Source organism: Rosa rugosa, chromosome 6 (assembly GCF_958449725.1).
Source record: "Rosa rugosa chromosome 6, drRosRugo1.1, whole genome shotgun sequence".
In the NCBI taxonomy this organism is placed as follows: domain Eukaryota; kingdom Viridiplantae; phylum Streptophyta; class Magnoliopsida; order Rosales; family Rosaceae; genus Rosa; species Rosa rugosa.
In genome coordinates this window covers 35010004-35030700 of record NC_084825.1, presented here as the reverse complement: position 1 = coordinate 35030700, position 20697 = coordinate 35010004, and the positions used below count along the sequence as shown (strand labels likewise).

The following is a 20697-nucleotide window of genomic DNA, read 5'->3' as shown; positions in this document are numbered from 1 at the left end:
CAGAAAAACAAAGTTTTGGAGTTGATCTGGGTATTCTGAAGGCATTTGTTTAGAAGGAAGAAGAGAGAATAAGACATAGAAACTAGATGAGTGTCAAATTGTTCCAGGTCTTTAAAGGTTTTTGGAATTGATTTGGGTTTTTTGAAGGTCTTTGTTTCTCCAAAACATTCTAAGATCTCAGTTTCTATTACTGGGTTTTACTGGGTTGTGCTAATTTTGACCAAATTCGAAACAAAGCAGCAGCTATCTTCTTTTGGTGGTGTTGGCTTGATCTTCTGGGTTAGCTGCAATTTCAAGGTTCTCTGTCTTCCATCCTCAATTTCTTGGCCGGGACTCCTCTTTCCTGGTTGAGTTTTTGGGTTAATCACCATGAAGGATTTCAAAGCATGTGCACTTTGGGTTTAATCACCATGAATGTTCTTGTGTGGTTGAGTTTTTGGGTTAATCACCATGAAGGATTTCAAAGCATGTGCACTTTGGGTTTAATCACCATGAATGTTCTTGTGTGGTTGAGTTTTTGGGTTAATCACCATGAAAGATTTCAAAGCCGGTCGGTATGTGCACTTTATAAAGACCATGGATGGTTGGGAGGCATAATTATCAGAATCAATCAAGAAGACAAACTTGTTGCAAATTTTGGTGCATCACTGTGTAATCCTTCTAAAAGTATTGCACCCGCCTACTCTAAGCTTGCAGCTAAACATCCTTCAATCTTATTTCTAACCTTGGATGTCGATGACCTCACTGAGTTGAGTACTTCATGGGATATAAAAGCCACTCCGACATTTATTTTTCTCAACAAGTCGATACACTTGTTGGAGGAAACAAGCTAGAGCTCCAGAAGAAGATAGCTGTTGTGGCTCACCTTGGAGAAGATGAATACTGAAATGACGGAAATACCCTTGAAAAGATAACGGGGTTATCGACTTTACTGTAGCTAGGTACGGAAGTTGGGTCGGGCTTAAATTGTCAGGTACCATTTTGATATTTTTTAAAATATAGGTATGAAAATTAATAGTCTGGAAAAGTTCAGATACTGTTGGGATGATTTTCCCTACTACAACACATGGTATTAATTGCACGACATCTGTCAAAATCTTTTTTTGGGAGGGGGGGACCCCGTCGGACCTAATTGTAGTTCCGCCCCTAGGCCCCTACGTAGATCAGTTCGTGAAATTGTTGCTGTATTGAGTTGTTTGTTTAAGAATAATGGTTAAGGGGCACAGATAATGTATTAATGCTTACAAAGACCGTTAAACCGAGTATCTATTGGTCCTTGAGCATTTTAACACATATCTTGAAGGATCTATTCTCCACCACTTGGATTAGGGATGCTTAAGGGCTCAAGGCTAATTAAAGCTTGCATGTATAATTACTTTTTTTTATATGTTACTCCATCGATGGCTACAATGAGAGTCGACATGCAAATTATTGAAATGTATTTGGTTAATAAATGCTTTTTCTTTTGGAAGAGATTATAAATATAAACAGAAAGTATAGATAAAAGAATATGGAAAGGAAAATGCACCTTAGATGCAGTGTAAAGTAAGGTAGTAAAATTGACTCATTACTTCTGTGTATACCAAACAAATTGATATATATTGGTCTAAAACACATGGAGAAGTATGTCTAACGCCAATTAAAAGTTAACTTCCACTTAACGAGGCTTCAAGCTCATTATTCTCTCAGGCCAATACCATATATGTGATCATCATACACGATTATACTGTATATCATCACAAGGTCATAAGGTCATTCTTAGAAAGTTGATTCTTTCCATCCACCATAATCCTCAACACCCCCATAGTGTCCTGAACAGAAGCTGTTCGTCTGCAACGACAAATAGCATCGACCGAGTTGATTAAAGGCGCTAAAATGAGGTGTTAAGTTGCTTCAACTTTTGAGTAAGTGATCATATATGTACCTCCGGCTCAGGAGAGAAATTGAGTCCAATTTTGATCTCCCCATGATATTCCTGGTCCTTGTTGACAACGTTGTACGCAGTTGGTGGAACAATTCCTACATTGAACACTGGCTCTAAAGAAATGCTGCGCGCAAGCCGCCATATATAGATCATGTTAACTGAGCTAGATGTCGATCAGTCGATCTACGGATGTTACATGTAAGAGAGATGAAATCAAGGACAAAAGGAATTTACTCACGTTGATTCTCCAACATAATCATCAGCGGTAAAGGTGTCTTCATCCATTATTTTCAAATGAAGTTCCGAAACATCATTGGTGACGGTGAACAAGAAGCTTTCATTCCATGCTGGTTCAGATCCTTGCCCTGCATATAAGTACAATTTTCAGTTTTTTACTCAACTCATGGAGTGTGCACAAAGAATGAGAAATTACTAGAAGAGTGTATAAGTACCTTTGGCAACAGTGCTTTTCTTCTCTTGGGTCTTCAAAGTGAAAATGACATAGGGATCCATTTTAGCTGCTATGAATCAAGCAGTCAACATATGTCAATAAGCATGTTCAAGGATATCTATGATAGACTTGGGAAAAGAACATCATATATGTATCAGGAAATCAATAAATCTAATTATCTAATTAAGCATCAATGGACTAAAAGTGGCTTAGAAAATGCATGCAGTACGTTAACCCTGGTGTTTAACAATGGATGATCATCGATAAGAATTGTGTCAGATAAGCATCAGATCATGATATAACTACATCTATAAATAAGTTTGTGTCATATCATATATTTATATTGGAGAAATGGTTGTTCATCATTGTGCAAATCGATGGAAAGAGGGACTGAGGGCGCTACAAACCGGGTGGGCTACCTAATTAGTATATAGACTTGGATTTAAAGTTTTTTGTTCTTTACTTTACTTTCTTTTTCACATGCAAAAACAAATCAATGCATTTCGAGATAAAATCTCACACTACTACGCTTTCTCTCAAGTTGATAATTTAGTGTAACCATGAAGTCCAAGACAAGTGATGACAGAGCATATACATGATTGACTCAATTGCTAAGTACGTGGTGACTAAAAATTGTGTTGAGAGTTGAGACCATAGACATTAGCCCCAAAATCAAATTCTTTTGGTTATCGGTTTCTTTCCGAAAGTGGTTGGATTTCTACGAATTACAAGATAATACATTCACTCAAATGCCCGCACATCAAAAAGTAAAAGAAATCAATATATGAGACTGGTATGAAAAATATATAGCAGCACTGAAAGCTTGAAACTACTATGGAACGATGAAGATGGATTAAAAAATTGAAAGATTTCCATCAGTTCTTTATTTTCGGGGTACTGACCATATATATCGAAGATATATAATTCTTTCACTCGCAGAACAGATCCACAGAAACATACACATGCATATATGTACAGCCATGAGAAGACGAGCTCATATATACCCGAAAATTAACCGATATACAAGGAAACTAAATCTACAGATAGCTAAGCTGAAAAAGCCATGCTACCAAGAAATCATTTCATGTATATATGTTTTTCACAATATGAGAGAGAGAGAGAGAGGAGTATTACAGAGAAAATCAGTGTTGTGGAGGCCTTTAGCATTAACAAGAACAACTTCAAGCGTCCCATAAGCCATGTTTGGCTGGAATGGAATTGAGTCAATTGACACTTGACAGAAACAAACAGAGAGAAGAAGGAAAGGTGGTGATGAGCAAGTGCAGTGCTTTCTCAGCTGTCTATTTATGAAGAGCATCTTACCAACCCGGTCTGGTTCTAATTGACGTGGAACTCTGTTGGACTTCCATTAAACGACATCTCGTTTTCATTGCTTCGTCACTCTAATTTGGTCACTCTTGGTTTATTCCAATTTAAATATTTTATTTTTCTTTTGGTATGTCAAATGTATTTTTCGTAAGAAATTACACAAATAATGTTAAGGTTCATGACCTTTTAACTCGAGTAACATCTTGACTGACCTTTTACGTACTTACCTGCACGTTTAAATTGACTAACATGGAAAATAATTAAGGGAAAGGAACTCTAAGCGCACTTCCTCTACATTTACTAAACGAAGTAGAATCAACCCAAATTAAAGAAGAAAAAAGACCAATAAAGTTGGTCAAAACGTCAGTTTTGGGTGTGGATGGGGGTGGGGGTTGGGCTTCATACCTTTTCCTCCGAGGAATTGAAACGATTCCTATATTTAATCAAAATTACAAGATTTTCTTATCCTTTCCTACCAATGAAACAAGTCCAGAAAGTATTGTCCTCCTCATAAGAGGTTTAGCACTTGCTTTAGGCCTATAAATAAGGGCTTTAGTGATGCCTCACGCACAACATACACAATCACTTGCGCTGTTCAACCTTTGAGTTGAAAACCTGTAATTGGGTGAGGTCTGATTCAAGTATCCTTATAGGGCAAGGTCTGCTGCTTCGTGTACACACAATCGATAAAGACTACCTAGCCTTATCACCATTGATCTTTGTCAAAGTTGAAATTATATATAATTGATGGAGTTGGAGAGGAAGAACTTGAACAAGATCTTACCATATCGTTTTGTAGCTGTCGTGTATTAACGACCTGCCCTTAAATATGTTTAAAGTTCTTGTCAATATCATGCCCACGAAAAGTAATTGTGGGTCATAAATTGTAACAGAACTTTTAGCATATTTAAATCTGAATCGTTAAGTCACGACAATTCCAAAATAATATGGTAGGATATTATTCTAGATCTTCCTCTTTTTTCTTAACTCGATCAACAATGAGTGTCGAGTGTGTTGAGTGTTGAGTGTTCAGTGTTGAGTAATAGTTTATTAATTCTTGAATGGTCTTTATTACTATATTTAGTAACATTATATTTTTCTCTCGCGCAACAATATTTGCACAAATTCGTATGACTTCTAACATATGTTTAATTTGAACGGCTTAAATGAATTGCAACATACTAATATGTGATGTATTCTGCAAGTTAAAGTTACTCCAGCTCATTCCGCCTAGTAACGCAGTATCCAGCTTCATGCATATGTAGCAAAAAATGGATAAATCTTAATTGTGAGGTGTGAGATGTCATTGTTTAATTCAATTTTAAACCTGTGATTAAGAATATGGCAATTCCTTAAAGTGATAAGAATTCTGGTAATGGAAAGAAGACAAAACTAGTCGATTTTCTAAATAATTTTTCGTTGTACAAAGGATCACTTAGATTAGTGCTCTTAAATATGTAAAAAGATTTTTATCAATTGGAGGAAAACGTTGGACTTGAAACCAGTCACTCAACCATACGTTAGTTGGCATATTTTGAAAATTTTAACTTTAGATTTTTGTTTCTATGAATTTGCTAGAAGGAATAACACTAAGGTTTGTACCAGGAGGAATAACCCAAGGGCAGATTTGATGCACCAATATATTATCAACATGTAACAACAATGTAAAATTTAATGTCTATTCTTTGTGTATCTCAAGTATTTCATCGACCGCTAGAATTCGCTATAAGGTGTTATTCACTAGTGGAGTTTAAAAGCCTGCAATAATAGAGGTTTCTTCTCCCCAGTGCATGCTATTCAATTCAGCATTGCGTGCTCAACTTTCTTTGATTTTACTCTTTTTCGGGGGTTAGATCTCCTTTTGTAGTAGTAAGTGTGGCTGCGTATCAACATTTAAAAAATTATTTAAACCTTTAAATGATATACAAAACATATCATTAAATCTTAAAAAGTTATTAAGTCGCTTTGGAGTCTTGGACTACCACGTTGTGTCATCCGGAACAATCTGATTAGTATCAAGCGGTCTTATTTTGTTGCTACTTCATATAACTAGTGTTGTTATTGTGTTTTCAAACACCACAACCTAATATCAGCTTTCAAACCATTCTAACTTGTGAAAAAGCCAAAGGCTTTAACCAGACAGGTAAAGAAAACCCAGTAAAAAAATCTTAATTTATTTTTTTTGGTGAGCAAAAAACTTAAATTTTTAGCTGAAAACAATCTTGCTTTTTCTTTAACAAAAAATTTAAAAGACCTTTGGGCCTGTGACCTCCCTCTCAAGGATTTTCCTTTTACGTTGCACAAGACTGGGTTTTCAAAGATTCAAAGCAATCTTACCTCAACTATATTCCTGTTCTGGACTCTCCTTCCCACAAGACAGGGTTTTCCCGCGAAAACTCTCTCTCTCTCTCTGCAAAACTTATCTTTCACGCCAAATCATTCATCAATGGTTTTCTCCAAACACCACCTCACCGCCTCTGTTTCCACATTAAAACCCTCCAACTCATATTTCGCCTGGTTTTTCTTTTCCTTCTAATTTTGGCATTGGTTTTTAGCCGTTACAGTGTTCTCTCTATAATCATGAAAGCGTTTTCATAAAAACAAACTCTTTTGGGGTTCTTAACGCATCCGTTGAATTTGCCTTTGATGTTTTGTTTCCTTCACTCTATCGGATCCCGAGTATTGACCCATTAAAATCACTAAAGATTGAAGCTTTCGATCTTAATATATTTACTTCGCCATTTGGGGTTGTAAATTGAGAGCTAAATTATAGTTGGTATTCATTGGAATTTCGATTTCTTAGAGAAGAAAAGAGAATCATGGTGCAAGTCAAAGAATGTGATCCTAACATGGAAAAGGGGGTTTTGCTTTCTTTGAGTCCTCCGGTATCGGATAGCAGTGGAGATAACACAGCTCTCAAGCCAGCCTCTGCTCAACTGTTCGTACTTGACTTTTATGTTTGCATTCTGAACTCTACTTGTGTTGTATAATTTTCATTATATAAATTAGAGTTTCTTTTATGCAAATTATATGCCTTTCTGTTTCTGAGTAGTTTTTCTTAAATTTTAGGTCTAGGGTTTTGTGTTACTAGCTTTCATAATGTTGAATTTAAGAATAGCTGTGGCTTCTTTGAATTCAAGAATCTGATCTGAAAAATTGAGCATTATCATATTTTTGTTCTGTAGTAGTAGTAATAGTGAATTTGAGTTCTGAAATGACTTGGATGTTATTGACTTTGAGTGCTTTTTTAGGAGAATGACAGGCCCTACGAGACGATCAACAAAGGGAGGCTGGACAGAGGAAGAGGTAAGTACAGGATGTTGTATGGTTTGTTCGATTACTGATTAGTGAGAGCATAGTTGTTTGGAGGAAAAAGAAAGTGGATTGGATCGAGGCCAGAGTTATGTTAGTTCCTCAGTTGTTTGATTTCAATTTTCAGGAGTTTAAGCCCGAAAAAATTTTCCATGTATAACTTCTAGCTTTGTGGATGTAGGGCAAAAGTAATGTAATTGGATTATTTTGGTGTGTGTATATGTGGGAGAGGAGCTTTACTGTTTTCTTGACTTTCAAGTTTCATGGAACATTGATGATATTATCCTCTTGATTACAGGATAGAATTCTAACAGATGCTGTCGAGAAGCACAATGGCAAGAACTGGAAAAGGATTGGTGTGTATCTGCACCAGACTTTTGTTCTTTTCACATTATCATTATGCTTTGCTTTTGAAGCTGCAATTGCTTTGTGACTAAATTTGCGAGAACTAAGCTCTTAGATACAAAGCAAAAGCTCTTTGGTTTTTTGTATTGGTTATGTCTTAATGTCTGAGCTTGAAGGATCAAGGATGTTGTGTAGGGCTATGTTGCTTTAACAAACTTATAAATTCCTTGCAGCTGAATGTGTTCGTGGCAGAACAGATGTTCAGTGCCTTCATCGCTGGCAGAAAGTCCTCTCACCTGATCTTGTTAAAGGATTTTGGTCTAAGGAGGTGAGTTAGATTCATATTACCTCTCTTTAAAAGCGGAGTTTCTGCTAGTGATTTATTGTGACTACATTTTGTGCTGCATCTTGCAGGAAGATGATCTAATAATTGAGTTGGTCGCAAAGCAGGGGAATAAGAAATGGTCTGAAATAGCAAAGTCCTTGCCAGGCCGTATAGGCAAGCAATGTCGAGAGAGGTTTGCTTTCCATGTTAATTCATGTAGTTTCTTTTAGAGAGAAACATTTGTCTCTTTCTTTTAGTTTTCCACTTCAGAAGGAATACACATTGAATGAAGCTTAGAATTGATTTTGTTCAGGTGGCACAACCATTTAAATCCAGATATAAAAAGAACTGCATGGACAAATGAAGAAGAAAAGATTCTCATTGAGTCGCATAAAGCCTATGGGAACAAATGGGCTGAAATAGCAAAGCTTCTGCCTGGAAGGTTAGAATTTGTTACATTTTGTTATCAAATGGAGAAACTAACAGCTAGACAGTATAGTGCTATTTAATTCCTTTGTTATATACATAGTATCATGGTAAATTTAACCGGCTAATCATATACATGCTAAGTTTGGTCCCAATTTGCTGATTTCATTATTTACTCTTTGAAGGTGGCATGACCTTCTAACTAACTATTAGTACTGAAGGTTTTTCGTTTCAGTGAAAATTTAATGCAGAGTTGATAGGTTGATGATAAACCTCAAGTTTAAATCATATACCTGGTAAACACATAAATGAAGAGTGACTGAAGTTAACTGTATTCATTTGGGATTTTAATGTGTTAATTATACGAGTAGTAGTGCTGTTTTCTGTTAATTGCGCTATGAAGGACCATATTTTGATTATCTACTTAACGGATGTGCAGGACAGAAAATTCAATAAAGAACCACTGGAACTGCTCAGTTAAGAAAAAATTAGAGCTACGCTCATTCCATATATCTAATATGGAAAGTCATAAAATAAAAGCAGGAGTCAGAAAGACAGAGGCGGTAAGACAAAGTCTTGATTGGATAGCCAACTTCGATAAAAATGTGGAAACCTGTTCAATTAATCTTGATCTGGTTCTTGGAACTCCTAAAGGAAGGGAGATCCAGATAAAATCTTTGGACAAAGGAAATCGCGGTTGGCTTACAAAAGGAGCTGGTGCAGATAATATGATCAAATCACCACCTAGTAACCTTTATTACGATAGAGCTGCAGCTGCATATGGTCTAAATGTTGAACAACGGAAAGAAATTTATCATAACTATGGCAAGTTGAGAGACTCGCATTATTTATCTGCTAAACAATCAATCAAAGCTTGCACTACTCCTTCCTGTGATCTTTGGGGTTTTCCCTTTTTTCATGGAAAGAATCATAAACCCAATCACCCTATGAGTTTGTTGAATAATGGCTCAGATTCTTTTGACTACAATAGAGGAGCTGGAAATTTTCTCAAGAAACCAGATCGTCCTATTACAGTTGAGAGATTACATGAATCTTGTAAAGTATCACAAGGTATGTATGCTTAAAATTAGTTAGATGTCCTATAAACTGAGTAGCCATAATCTAACAAATTCATTTTTAATGAAGCTTATGAGGAAACTAAAGATGCTGGTGGAGCTACTGAGCATTCAGAGGCTTCAAATCCTGGTTGCTTGTGCTATAGGCCACTCCAACAAGAGGATTTGGACTATTTTTTTAAAAATGGTGAATTCCCAAGCACAGATAGTTACATCCAGACAGCATTTAGTTCAGTTTCCTTATGCACTCCACCAAGCCAAGACAGAGGAATATCTGTTGATTGTAATGATCCGGATTCCGCATTGAGAAGTGCAGCAAGGACTTTTAAGAGTTCGCCATCTATCCTAAGAAAACGAAGACATCCAATTTCCAGACAAAGTCTCAACTCAGAGCATCACTATGTCATCTCAGAAGAAATTAGCAATAACTCCAGAAACAGCCTCAACATTCTAAGTCCATGTGGTGAGACAAAATTCCAGTGCATGGCTCGATCAAATGCCAAAAAACTTTTCCTCTCTCCTCAAAAGTCTCAGAAGCTTTAGCTTGTTATCTGCTGGTGTGAATTGTGGTTGAGTGACTTGGCATGGTAATTTTGTTCAAGTCTTATCAGAATGTTTTGTCTAGACACCATGCAGCGCCTTCATCAGACGGCTTTTAACCTGTTGATATTGGTGAGCATCACTTCTACAATCTTATTATACTTTCAGAAATCTTCAGGAAAACGTAAACATGAATCTTACATTTGTTTCCTTAGGCTTGTAGAAACATGTCATGTTGAATCCTAAAGGTGATAAAATTAGAAAGTGCAATCTCCTGGCACAAAATGTTGTTATTAATAGTCAAGTTACTTGAAAATAATTGGTTTCTAAATTGCTGGTTTTGTAGTCTAAATTGCTGGTTTTTTCCTTTGCTTTCTGCCCTAGCCTTCATGTTTGCAATTTGATTTGTAGATAACTACTGAGGATCGGTGGCATTGGTTTTGCATACTCTTTATGTACCATAACTAGTGAAGTTAACAGACGGCTCGAGTTATAAATTAAGTATAGTTTTTGGAAACTGGGCATAACAGATATGTTGACAGCGACCCCTAGTCAAGATTTTATGGGACACTGGATAAGTATTAGAGTAGATTAGTACATATTGAATGCTTAACAAGTCTACTCATACTTGTTTATGTTGATCAATTTTTTTCGGTCTGTAGTCTTCTTACGTACATATATCATCGTACTACTGTAAACACAACTTCATACACAACTGATTCTATCTTAAAGTTCAGTTGATCGAATCTGTTAGACTGTATCTGCAGCCGCAATGCCAATCATGGAAAAAGCCGTAACAACACAAATGATGGGAGACTTGATGTTTATGAGTAATTTGGTCTCTGAATTTTCGTGGCTTTTTCCGTTTATTTCTTTCTCTTTCTTTACTTGCAAGTCAGAAATATTTTCCAAACGATACATACTAGGGAATGAACAACACTCCTATGGTGGTCGGTCAGAAGGAGTATCCCTGACTCTAGAGGAATCATAACATATAGTCAGCCAACGAAAGAAGGTGATGCTCACCGATATCAACAAGTTAAAAGCTGAGGTGGCTAGTATCCATAGAAGCTAGTATTGGCTGGTATTGGACTACTAGGTTTTGTTAATTAGTTAAATTATGTTTTCTAGTATTATTAGAAAAAAAGGAATATTTTGGGTTCCTCTATAAAAATCATAGTCTTTTGTTTGAAGAGAACTTTTGCAACGACTTCCAGAGAAGGTACATAATTTTGATCTGATCTTTATTTCTCGTTGTTCTGAAATTTTCAATGCCCTCGTTTTCCTTTATTCTTGGTTTTCTCGTCCCCTCGCCCCACTTTGCCATAGTATATGTTATAATGAACTTTGAATCCTTCATTCTAAGATATGCTGTGTCCATGTCAAAATCCATCTCAGAAGCCGTATTAGCTAGAACCCATATTATTAGTTCCTCTTCGAATCGTTTTCTCTTTGAATTTGGTTTAAACCTACAAACTGACTAGCAAAACCCTAAATATCTTGGAATTATTAAAGTGGAGTGGGGTTAATTAAAAAAAAAAAAAAACGTGTAGTAGGGTTTGCTCGTCAGTTTGTACGTTTTATATTATTAGGAGTATCTCATGTTTTTAGCATCATTAGCGTTTGTAGTCGTACTTTCAAGGAAGGAATAGAAGTTCTGTTATCATGTATTTGGAGGAAAAAACAAAATTCTTTTGATTTTGGGTCAGTTGTTTTAAGCACTAGTACCAAGTACGCGGTAGTCTTTTTGCTTTTCTGGCCGTGAGTACTAGACCAATGCTGCAATACCAATGTTGATAATTAGTGTGATCGATCTTGAGGATGGTGTATGAAAGATTCATGAACAAGAGGCCAAGAAAGTGCCATGATTCTTTAATATTTTAGGGCTCAAATCTTGATTAATGATCAAGAGAGACGAGGACGGTTGAGTTTGTTAATTTATGCACAAGAATGACTGGCTTTATATTCTGTGGTTTGATTGCATATCTTTGATGATCATCTTTGTGAAGTAATTGAGGCGGATGATAGGTACACGTAGTTAAAAGTCTCTCTCTTTTATTTCTTTTTTTCTCTGCAACAGGTAATTAATTAGAAATATCAGTAGTACGTTTTTTCTGTTAAGACGTGTAGTTGTTGTACCTCTATTAATTTCTAGAGATACCACCTATGTTGTACGTCTATTTAACTTCTACGTATATGGTGTTTGGCACTAGTTAGGGACTTAGGGTTTCTGTTGTAGGTGAAGGTCATCATATGAAGATCCCAGTTATCTATATGTAAGTAATGTAGTAGTCCATCCTTCTCGATCCATTGGATTCTCTTTCTTGTTCGTTTGCTCAATATATCCGTGGAAATTTTCATGGCGTACTGTTTAGATGTATGTCTCTGTGTGTGTGTGTGTGTAGATACATACATGATGATTAATTGATTATGGTTAACATTTGTTAATTTCCACAAAGCAGCAGAGGGCCGGGTATTCTTACAATAGTGTTTATAGCTTTGACGAATTCTGTTGACTTGATTTCTTAATACCAGGTCTTCGTTCATTTATAATTGGGAGTTCTTCTTAACTAAACTTAATTAACTGCTTGCCAGTAATCCATTTTGGCTGGTTGCTATGATAGTGCCGTGTGAAACGTTATTTGGAAATTCAAAAATATGCATGGGTATATCAGAGTTTGATCAAGGAAATTTTTATTGAAATAAAAAAAAAAATGACTTGTATAGCTGCTTGTGTTCCTAAAACTTTATAGTATTTTTGTTTTTTTTGTTTGAAAGGGGTAACTTTCATAGTGTTTAGAAAGCTTAGAAAAGACTTGAATTGGGGTTGGGGGTTAATGGAGGCAATGTTAGGATAGTCTAGAGAAGGAAAAGAACTTAACCCCTTTATAACAAACAAGTATTTAATGATTTTCCGCTTTGATTGCAATTCAAAAAAAAAAACTGGGCACTCAATAAGATTATAGCACGTATACATTTTCGTCTTGAACTAACTTGCTGTTAAATTGTCACATGGTGTTAATGTGTTTACTCTTTTAAATACTGCATGCATGCTTCTCAAATTCTCATGGTTATTCTAAGTTGTCTTGACAAGAGTTGGACAAAAAAAAAAAAAAAAAAAAGTTGTCTTGACAAGCTTAAATGACTCGGGACAAGACAAGCCCACCACCCCCAGTGTCCTAGCTAGGACAAGCCCAATTTACCCGCGAAAAACCCAAGCTTTACATGCACATGTATATATAAATATATATCTATAGATCTACATAAATAATACCTATTACCTCAAGGCAAAGGGAAGGGTTTTAGGAAGAGAAAATCCGGCAATGGAAGCCAGAAAACCAACGGCAATTGGTATCGATTTCGGCACAACCAGCTCGTGTGTTGCTGTGTGGGACTCCCGTAGCAATAGTGTAGAGGTTTTACCCAACGAGCATGGCCAGAAGACGACGCCGTCTACAGTTGCTTTTACTGAAAGTCATCGTCTTGTAGGCGTAACGGCGGACATGGAGGAAGAGCTCTCCCGGGATTCAAGCAGCACCATCATCTGGGGTAACGTTCCTAACAAGTATTTTCTTTAATTGTATGATAATGGGTGCTTGTTTTGGTTGGCTGAGCTTTAACTATCATGATCAATTCATTGGGCAATATATACTATATATTCATCGATCATTATTCTTCCATATGCACAAGCTTAACTGTTAGGGGCTTTCCATGTATGCCTAATCATATGAATTTCTGTGGCAGTTGGTATTGGGCAAGTTGGGTTGTTAGTTGAAATTGTTGATTGTTGCTCTGTTTGCCTAATTTCGTGAATTTCTGTGGAAATTGTTATTGGGCAAGATTTGTTGTTTTACATTGATAGTTGAATTGCTTGAGTTTGCCTAGTTTCATGAAATTCTGTTGCAATGTATTTGCACGGACTGAGATTGTCAGTTGCAACCTTATTGCCTACTGTTTGCCAATTTCATGAAGTTCTATATATGGCAGTCTATTGTTATTGGGCAACATTTAGATTGTTAGTTGTAATTGTTGATTATTCCCTGGTTTCTATTATTTTTGTGCAGGACTTGTTCGTTTTAGATTGTTCAAATAGATTGAGTGTTCAAATTGTTTGAGAGAAGTTTAAGTCTGGCTTGATATATGGTAGCAGGGCAGCCTATCATTCTTTCTTCTTCGTTTGTTTGGTGTCAGGATTAGAGTACATGAAACATTAATTCTTTTGCTTAGGAGTCAAAAGGACTTAGTTACAAGCCATATTGACCACATTGTTTTCTACAATCCTTTTGGGGGTCTAAAGTTTGAGTACAGGAAATATCGAACAAGTCTACTTTTTAAGTTCTGTTTGAATACATCAGCACAGAGATGATATGCCTGATCTTAAAGTTGACTAGCTAGGAATAGAATGGATCTGAAAAAGGTTTGAAGCTTAGGAAACTTAAATCAACATTTAGCTAAACTTCGAATATACCTCTTTCAGATTAGTGTAAGCCTTGTGACAATGGGAGTATGGATCCACCATGACTTGGATACTTGCTGGTAAACCATTTCGGTTGGATGGTCATAGTTAAAAAGACATATTCAGTAAAATTTTCACACAGTTCACTCTGTGCCATACCCCTCTTTCCTCCACAACTATCAACTGCTCTGTATGGCTCCTTCTTTGAAACCTTTAGAACATAGTACTAACAAAAGCAGCATTAGAAAAGAAAGAGGATCGAATTAGCTTATAACAGAAACAAAGAAGAACTGAAAGTCTGAAACTAAATGGAGGTCTACTATCTACCATGTTTTGATGGGAAGGTCTGAGGTCTCCTCTCTCCTTGAATTGCTGTTGTGCATTTGTGCTGATTTAGATTGTTAAAGCGTTGAAGTTATATATATTTATTTTTGAAGATTATAGAGCTGATAAAGAGTGTCTCCAGTAACAGTAGTTATGTCTTTGTTTTTATAGAGCTGGCTGCCAAAATGTATGAGTTTCTCTGGTAATTGTGAGTGTAAATTAATTTGGTGTTTTAGATTGTTAGAAAGTTAATAGAGTTATTTCTCTATGTAGACTACAGAGCTGTTTGCCTAATTTTATGTTTCTCTGGTAGTTGTTATTGCCTGAGCTTTTCTGTTTTGGATTGCTTTTAAGTTCGTGTGTAAATTGCTTTTTTCTAACTTTTCAGATGTGAAAAGGTTACTTGGTCGGAGATTCAATGAAGTTCAAGAGGATGTAAAATTCCCACCCAAGCTTGTAGCTGGTTTGGGTGGCGTACCTTTGGTTGCCCTAAAACACACGGGTGTGCAGTTCTCTCTTGAAGAAATCTCCGCTATGGTCTTGCATAAGATGTATCAAATTGGAAAAGATTATCTAGGGGCTCAAGGGAAAAATGTGATAATCACAGTGCCGACACACTTTAATGACATGCAAAGGAAGGCCACTAGAGATGCAGCAACGATAGCAGGCCTCAACGTGTTGCAGATAGTAAATGAGTCAACAGCTGCAGCTATTGCTTATGCTCATTCGAAGAAGGTGAGCTCAAGTGATCAGATAAATTTGATGGTTTTTAACCTCGGTGGTGGAAGTTTTGATGTTTCAATTATTAAGATTGAAAATGGGAACTTTAAGGTAGAAGCTACTGCAGGAGACGACCTGGGTGCAACGGATTTTGATGGCAGATTGGTTGATTTCCTTCTTAAAGAGTTAATCAAAGATCAAAAGAAAGACATTAGTGGAAATCCGGGGGCTCTTAGGAGATTACAAGTGGCTTGTGAAAAAGCAAAGAGGACACTTTCATCCACTGATGCAGTTACAATTGTTATTGATGACTTGTATGAGGGTGTGGGATTCCGTAAAACTATCACACGGGCAATATTTGATCAACTCAACATGGAACTTTATCAGAAATTGATGGAGCTTGTCAATATCTGTTTCAAAGATGCTCATATGGACCACAGTCATGTCTCTGATGTTGTGCTTATCGGTGACGGTTCTAAGAATCAATGTCTTCGTGGATTGTTGCAATACTATTTACAGGGAACAGAGATTTGCGAGACATTAATAAACTCAAAGGAGGCAGTTGCTTATGGTGCTGCACTTATTGGTGCTCAATCCAGTGGTATAGATATTGGGGAGTTGCAGGTTGTATTGTGTAGACAAATCACTACTATGCCTCTCAGTTTGGAGCTAGGAAAGTCAAAGAAGCAACGAGAGATGGTGTTTGAGAGGAAGACAGCTTATCCAACCATGAAGCAACTAACCTACACCTGGCCAAGAAAGTGGCATCAAGACAAAATAAGTCCATGGCTTGTGTATGAAGGGAGTGATCATCTTCTAGGAGAGTTTCAGCTTGAGGCGATTCCAAAAAATATCTCACAGATCATCATCACGTATTCGCTTGATCAGAATGGGATTTTGAATGTTACTGCTGAGGGAACATCTGAGCACTCTGGTACCAAACGCATGCTTCTCGTCAACTGTAGCAAGAGGGGATTGAACGGTGATATAGTTAGTATGATGGCCGCCAAGTTAGCAAGGGAGGAGCAATTAAAGCATGCTGGTGGAAGCAATGTTGAAGTTCAATCATTTGAAGATCAAAAAGAGAGACACAAGGTGGTTAAGGTTTCAAGGGTTAGTAATAAGGTGCAAATGAAATTGGGCACAGCGTGTAAGCCGTCATGGTTCCAGTGATTTGTTGTCTCTCTATAGTATGTATTGGGAGTTGAGTAGGTATACCTCTGTAGCTGATCATCTCTTCTGTTTTGTTGCATGACAATATATTATACTGATTTAGAATTGGATGTTATCAGAAATTCCATAGGCCCCTATGTTATATGCTTCACTGCTTATCCAAGTTCTTTTTCTTTAGATGCTTATCTGATTTCTCCCCTATGTTCGTTAAATGTTTATCCAAGTCCTTTTTCTTTTCTTTTTTCGTCAGATGAAGAAAATAAAATACAATTCAATATCTATGCATTTGATAAACTCCACTACGCAAACTACTGCTGCACCATATATAATTCTTGGACCTAGCTTTTCAATTTTCTTTAAGTAGTTTATGAGGAAGCCGCGAATACATTTTTTTGATACGACAGCAAATATCATTGTTTCAACAGAAATCTGGATACAAATTTGATACAACATATATATATATATATATATATATATATTGCACATATCTGCTATTGCCAATGATGTAATTGTTGCTGCAATGGCTTTCAAGTATCTCAAATCCCATGAGATGCTTTTTACTACCATAGAAGCAATACATGCATACATCGTTTGCAAAAACAGTTTGATACAAACAACTGAACTTGATGGTTAAATTAGCAGATACACTCATTAGCCGAATTTAGCTTGATCAATCTGATCTCAGCAGCAGACAGCTTAGTTCTGCTTACTTGTAGCTCCCTGGTCACCTGCCCTGAGACTTATAAAGCTTGATAAGCTTGCATAAAGTTTGCGTCATTTTCCATTAAAGAGTATTTAAGTATTTACAAGCTGTTTACCTAGAAGCTTGGGTTGAACAAAATTGGGAGTTCAGTTTCATTCCTGGAAGCTCATTCAGTCATTCACAACCTGTCCAACCACTCAAGTATACTGTCTTGGGAACAAAACTGCAAAGCAGTTAGCTGGAAATCTGGTGGACTATCAAACTCGAGGTTCTCAAGGTCAGGGATTCCAAATGCTTTGCTGCTTGGATGCGAAGGATTTGAGCCAGAAAAATCAAAATTGAGAGACTTGTCATTGAGGAGTTTAGATGCAGTAAGAAGCATATGTGTGGTCCTGCTCCTCCTGCAATGTTCCTGACTCTTAAAATTTTGTCCATTGAACAATGCAGCTCTGTGGGAAGTCTTTTCTCTTATGAGATAGCTCAGTGTCTGTATCAACTGGAAGACCTTTCGGTTGGCAGTTGCCCTCTTTTGGAAAGAGTGATTGAAGCAAACAAGGAAACAATGAACAAGAAGAAGACCGTTTTTTGCAAAATTGAAGAACCTAGTATTGATGAGACTAACTATGTTGTACAGTGGAAGTGCTACTATTGATTTCGAGTGTCCTTTACTCGAATGCTTGTATTTAAGGACTGCTCCCAGTTTTCATCTTCAACCTCTGCTTCTGACTTCCACAGTAGGAAAAATGTCCAGTTCAATGATGAGCAACAGTACCTGTGTCTATGGGAGAGGTACGTCCCTGTGTCATAAACATTTAGTCAGACTAATTTTTGCTCCTTTTTCTGTTTCTTTGTGAAATTGGCATCTCCTTTTCTGCAAACCACACCCTCCTCTTCTACTATAATAGTCTTAATACAGAACTTTTGCTCCTTGTTAGATTATGCACTTTGATGTTATCATTAAGACTTATTGTATTGCCTTATTTGCCTCTGATTTATTTCAAAATTGATCATTAGAATGTGGGGAGACACATATTATAAAGAAAAGCTGTTGCACAGAGTAGAAGCAGGAGGAGATCTTCAATGGCCCAGAAGAGGACACCTCAATTGGCTATTAAATGTATAGTACTTCAACTATGTATATGTGTTGCTTCATCTTTTCTGTTTTGTTGTATGACAATTATACTGGTTTAGAATTGGATGTTATCAGAAATTCCATCGGCCCCTATGTTATATGCTTCAATGCTTATCCAAGTTCTTTTTGTTTAGATGCTTATCTGATTTCTCCCCTATGTTCGTTAAATGTTTATCCAAGTCCTTTTTCTTTTCCTTTTTCACCAGATGAAGAAAATAAAATACAATTTAATACCTATGTATTTGATAAAATCCACTAAGCAAGCTACTGCTGCACCATAATTCTTGCACCTAGCTTTTCAATTTTCTTCAACTAGTTTATGAAGAAGCCGCAAATACATTTAGTTACCGTGCGAAATTTTTTTTTCCAGTATTTGGTATCAAACAAACTGATCGATGAGATATACATTAGTGAGAACATATATGATATGTCATTGTAGAACTTCATGGTACACATCTGAACAATAAAATTCAGTTCCACTACTTTAGTTAATAAACGAACTAAAGTGATATATCAGACACCAGATTGTCCAAAACCGAGCACAATATCTCACTTAGGTTTTGTCCAAGAATCAAACCCAAAGGTTTGCTGATGGCAAATATATATATATATATATTTACCATTCCCTCCATTGATGATTCCATTCCGAGTAAGTAAACGTGTCCTAAGTTCATTCTAGCCTGTCCGACGTCGACATCACGAGGGCGAGCCGTTGGACAAGGCATAATTCTCGACGGGGACGACTCTGGGCCTCCTCTTTGTTTTCTGCTCTCAGTCCTGGAAGTGTGATGGTTTACCAAGACCTAATCTTGCATAACGTAAATTTTTGAGTTACATTGAAAATTAGACTTTCAAGCTCTTCAGGAACAATGATTGTCAAAACTATAATTGGGTTCGATAATAGGATAAATTTTTGGGGCCGTGACCACTTATCCAATTTTAGCCCAAAAATTGTCCACTTACTCCACCAAGAGTTTTTCAACCCCATTTACCCAATCTAACAGTGTTTGACAGTATTGCCCTCATTGTAATTAACAAATTACACTCATATCTCTCTCTCCTCCACCTCATCGATTTCTCTCTCTCTCTTTCTCTAATCTCGTCTCAGGCTCTCTTTCTCTCTCTCTCTCTCTCTCTCTAAGCCACCACGCCCACCACTCCACCGTCGATGTCGGCCTCCACCGCCGCCGCTCTGTCCCACCGTCGGACCACCAGAGGATGACGCCATCCAACTCCACGATCCCAACCCCTCTGGGCTTCTCCGGTTTTGTTCGTAAGATGTCCGGGAAGCTCCGAAGCTCCACGCCGGAATCGGGTCTGGGCTTCGCTTGCAGGTCTCGGACGACGTCAAAACTGTGGTCTATTGGGGGGCAATAGACAGATTATTGCCTCCCAATAATTTCTTAACTGTGGTTAATTAATCACTGAAATTAGAGTTTTGATAAGTCTTATGTTGTTTTGAGTTTATTAAAGTACAATAATCTGTCAATGATAGAAACTGGTGATTTTTGGGGTGGTCTATTGGGAGGCAATAGACAGATTATTGCCCCACAATAATGTCTTAACTGTGGTTCATTTATTACAGGTCATTTCAACAAAATGCTGCTAGATTCATTAACCAAAATAATTACGTTTATTGGGGGGTCATAAAAACTTTATTGCCCCCCAATAATTTTTTTATAGATGGTCAGAAGTAACTCAGTTTGGTTTTAAATTAGTTTACAAAAGTACATGTATTCAAATTCAATACTTGGTGAATTTAAGTCCATAACGAATTGGCTTTTTTTTTTCACACTCTCCACTTCACTTGAACCGCTTCACCCTAGGCCTCCCGGGTGGCCTCTTAATAAGAATAAATGCACCTAACAACAAAAGGATCACCCATATTCCTCCAAAAAATAACAAAACAAATATATTATTGCCCCGCAATAAACAGATTATTGCCCCCCAATAATATATCAGAAATACCAAAACACATTAGTAGCAGTCTTTAAACACAAAGGAAAATATCACTGAACACAATTATAGAGACTTTACAACAATTAAGACACATTATTGCCCCCCAATAGGACGATTATTGCCCCCCAATAATCTCGACTCCAATTGACAATTTTGCCCACAATTCCAGTCATTTTGCAACAATTCCGGTTGACCATTTGCCTTCACACTGATTTGACTCCGATTGCAACGACTCCGGTTGCAGCTCGGGACCGGAGATACAATGAAGTTGCGATTTTCGTGATGATCAGTCGCCGGCGAGAGAGACAGAAGCAAATCGAAGACGTACCCGATTCTACTGGCAGTCGTCGATTCCTTCAGAAGGTCCAACCCGGCCTCGCCGAGCTTCTCAGCGACGAGGACGGTCGGATTAGCGTCGAGCCTGGCCGCGGAGAGCACGACGACGACTTCCGGCGCTGCGATGGCCAGAGCCGGCGTCGTGGGCGACCTGCTGGAGGGATGG

General features: G+C 37.2%; 3 protein-coding genes across 4 annotated transcripts; 2 read left to right on the top strand and 1 right to left on the bottom strand.

The window, feature by feature from the left end:
• Nucleotides 1-1552: 1552 nt before the first annotated feature.
• Nucleotides 1553-3759, bottom strand: LOC133718589 (elicitor-responsive protein 3-like). Of its 2 annotated transcripts, none has more exons than XM_062145455.1 (5): nt 3510-3759; nt 2377-2445; nt 2163-2289; nt 1925-2048; nt 1553-1830 (listed from the first exon to the last, which is right to left on the bottom strand). In XM_062145455.1, exons 1-5 carry the CDS (start codon nt 3691-3693, stop codon nt 1759-1761), a joined length of 576 nt encoding a protein of 191 aa, XP_062001439.1. In that variant the 5' UTR covers nt 3694-3759; the 3' UTR covers nt 1553-1758. The 2 variants fall into 2 exon arrangements, with proteins under 2 accessions (XP_062001439.1, XP_062001441.1); XM_062145457.1 differs by having other exon boundaries at nt 2377-2442.
• A 2303-nt stretch (nt 3760-6062) lies between these two features.
• Nucleotides 6063-9993, top strand: LOC133713339 (transcription factor MYB3R-3-like). Its single transcript, XM_062139340.1, has 8 exons — nt 6063-6642; nt 6956-7010; nt 7315-7372; nt 7595-7689; nt 7776-7879; nt 8000-8128; nt 8552-9183; nt 9259-9993. Exons 1-8 carry the CDS (start codon nt 6524-6526, stop codon nt 9729-9731), a joined length of 1665 nt encoding a protein of 554 aa, XP_061995324.1. The 5' UTR covers nt 6063-6523; the 3' UTR covers nt 9732-9993.
• Nucleotides 9994-13015: 3022 nt separating this feature from the next.
• LOC133717099 (uncharacterized) lies at nt 13016-16524 on the top strand. Its single transcript, XM_062143750.1, has 2 exons — nt 13016-13277; nt 14897-16524. The coding sequence occupies exons 1-2, from the start codon at nt 13052-13054 to the stop codon at nt 16399-16401; spliced, it is 1731 nt and encodes a 576-aa protein (XP_061999734.1). The 5' UTR covers nt 13016-13051; the 3' UTR covers nt 16402-16524.
• The last annotated feature ends 4173 nt before the right edge of the window (nt 16525-20697 follow it).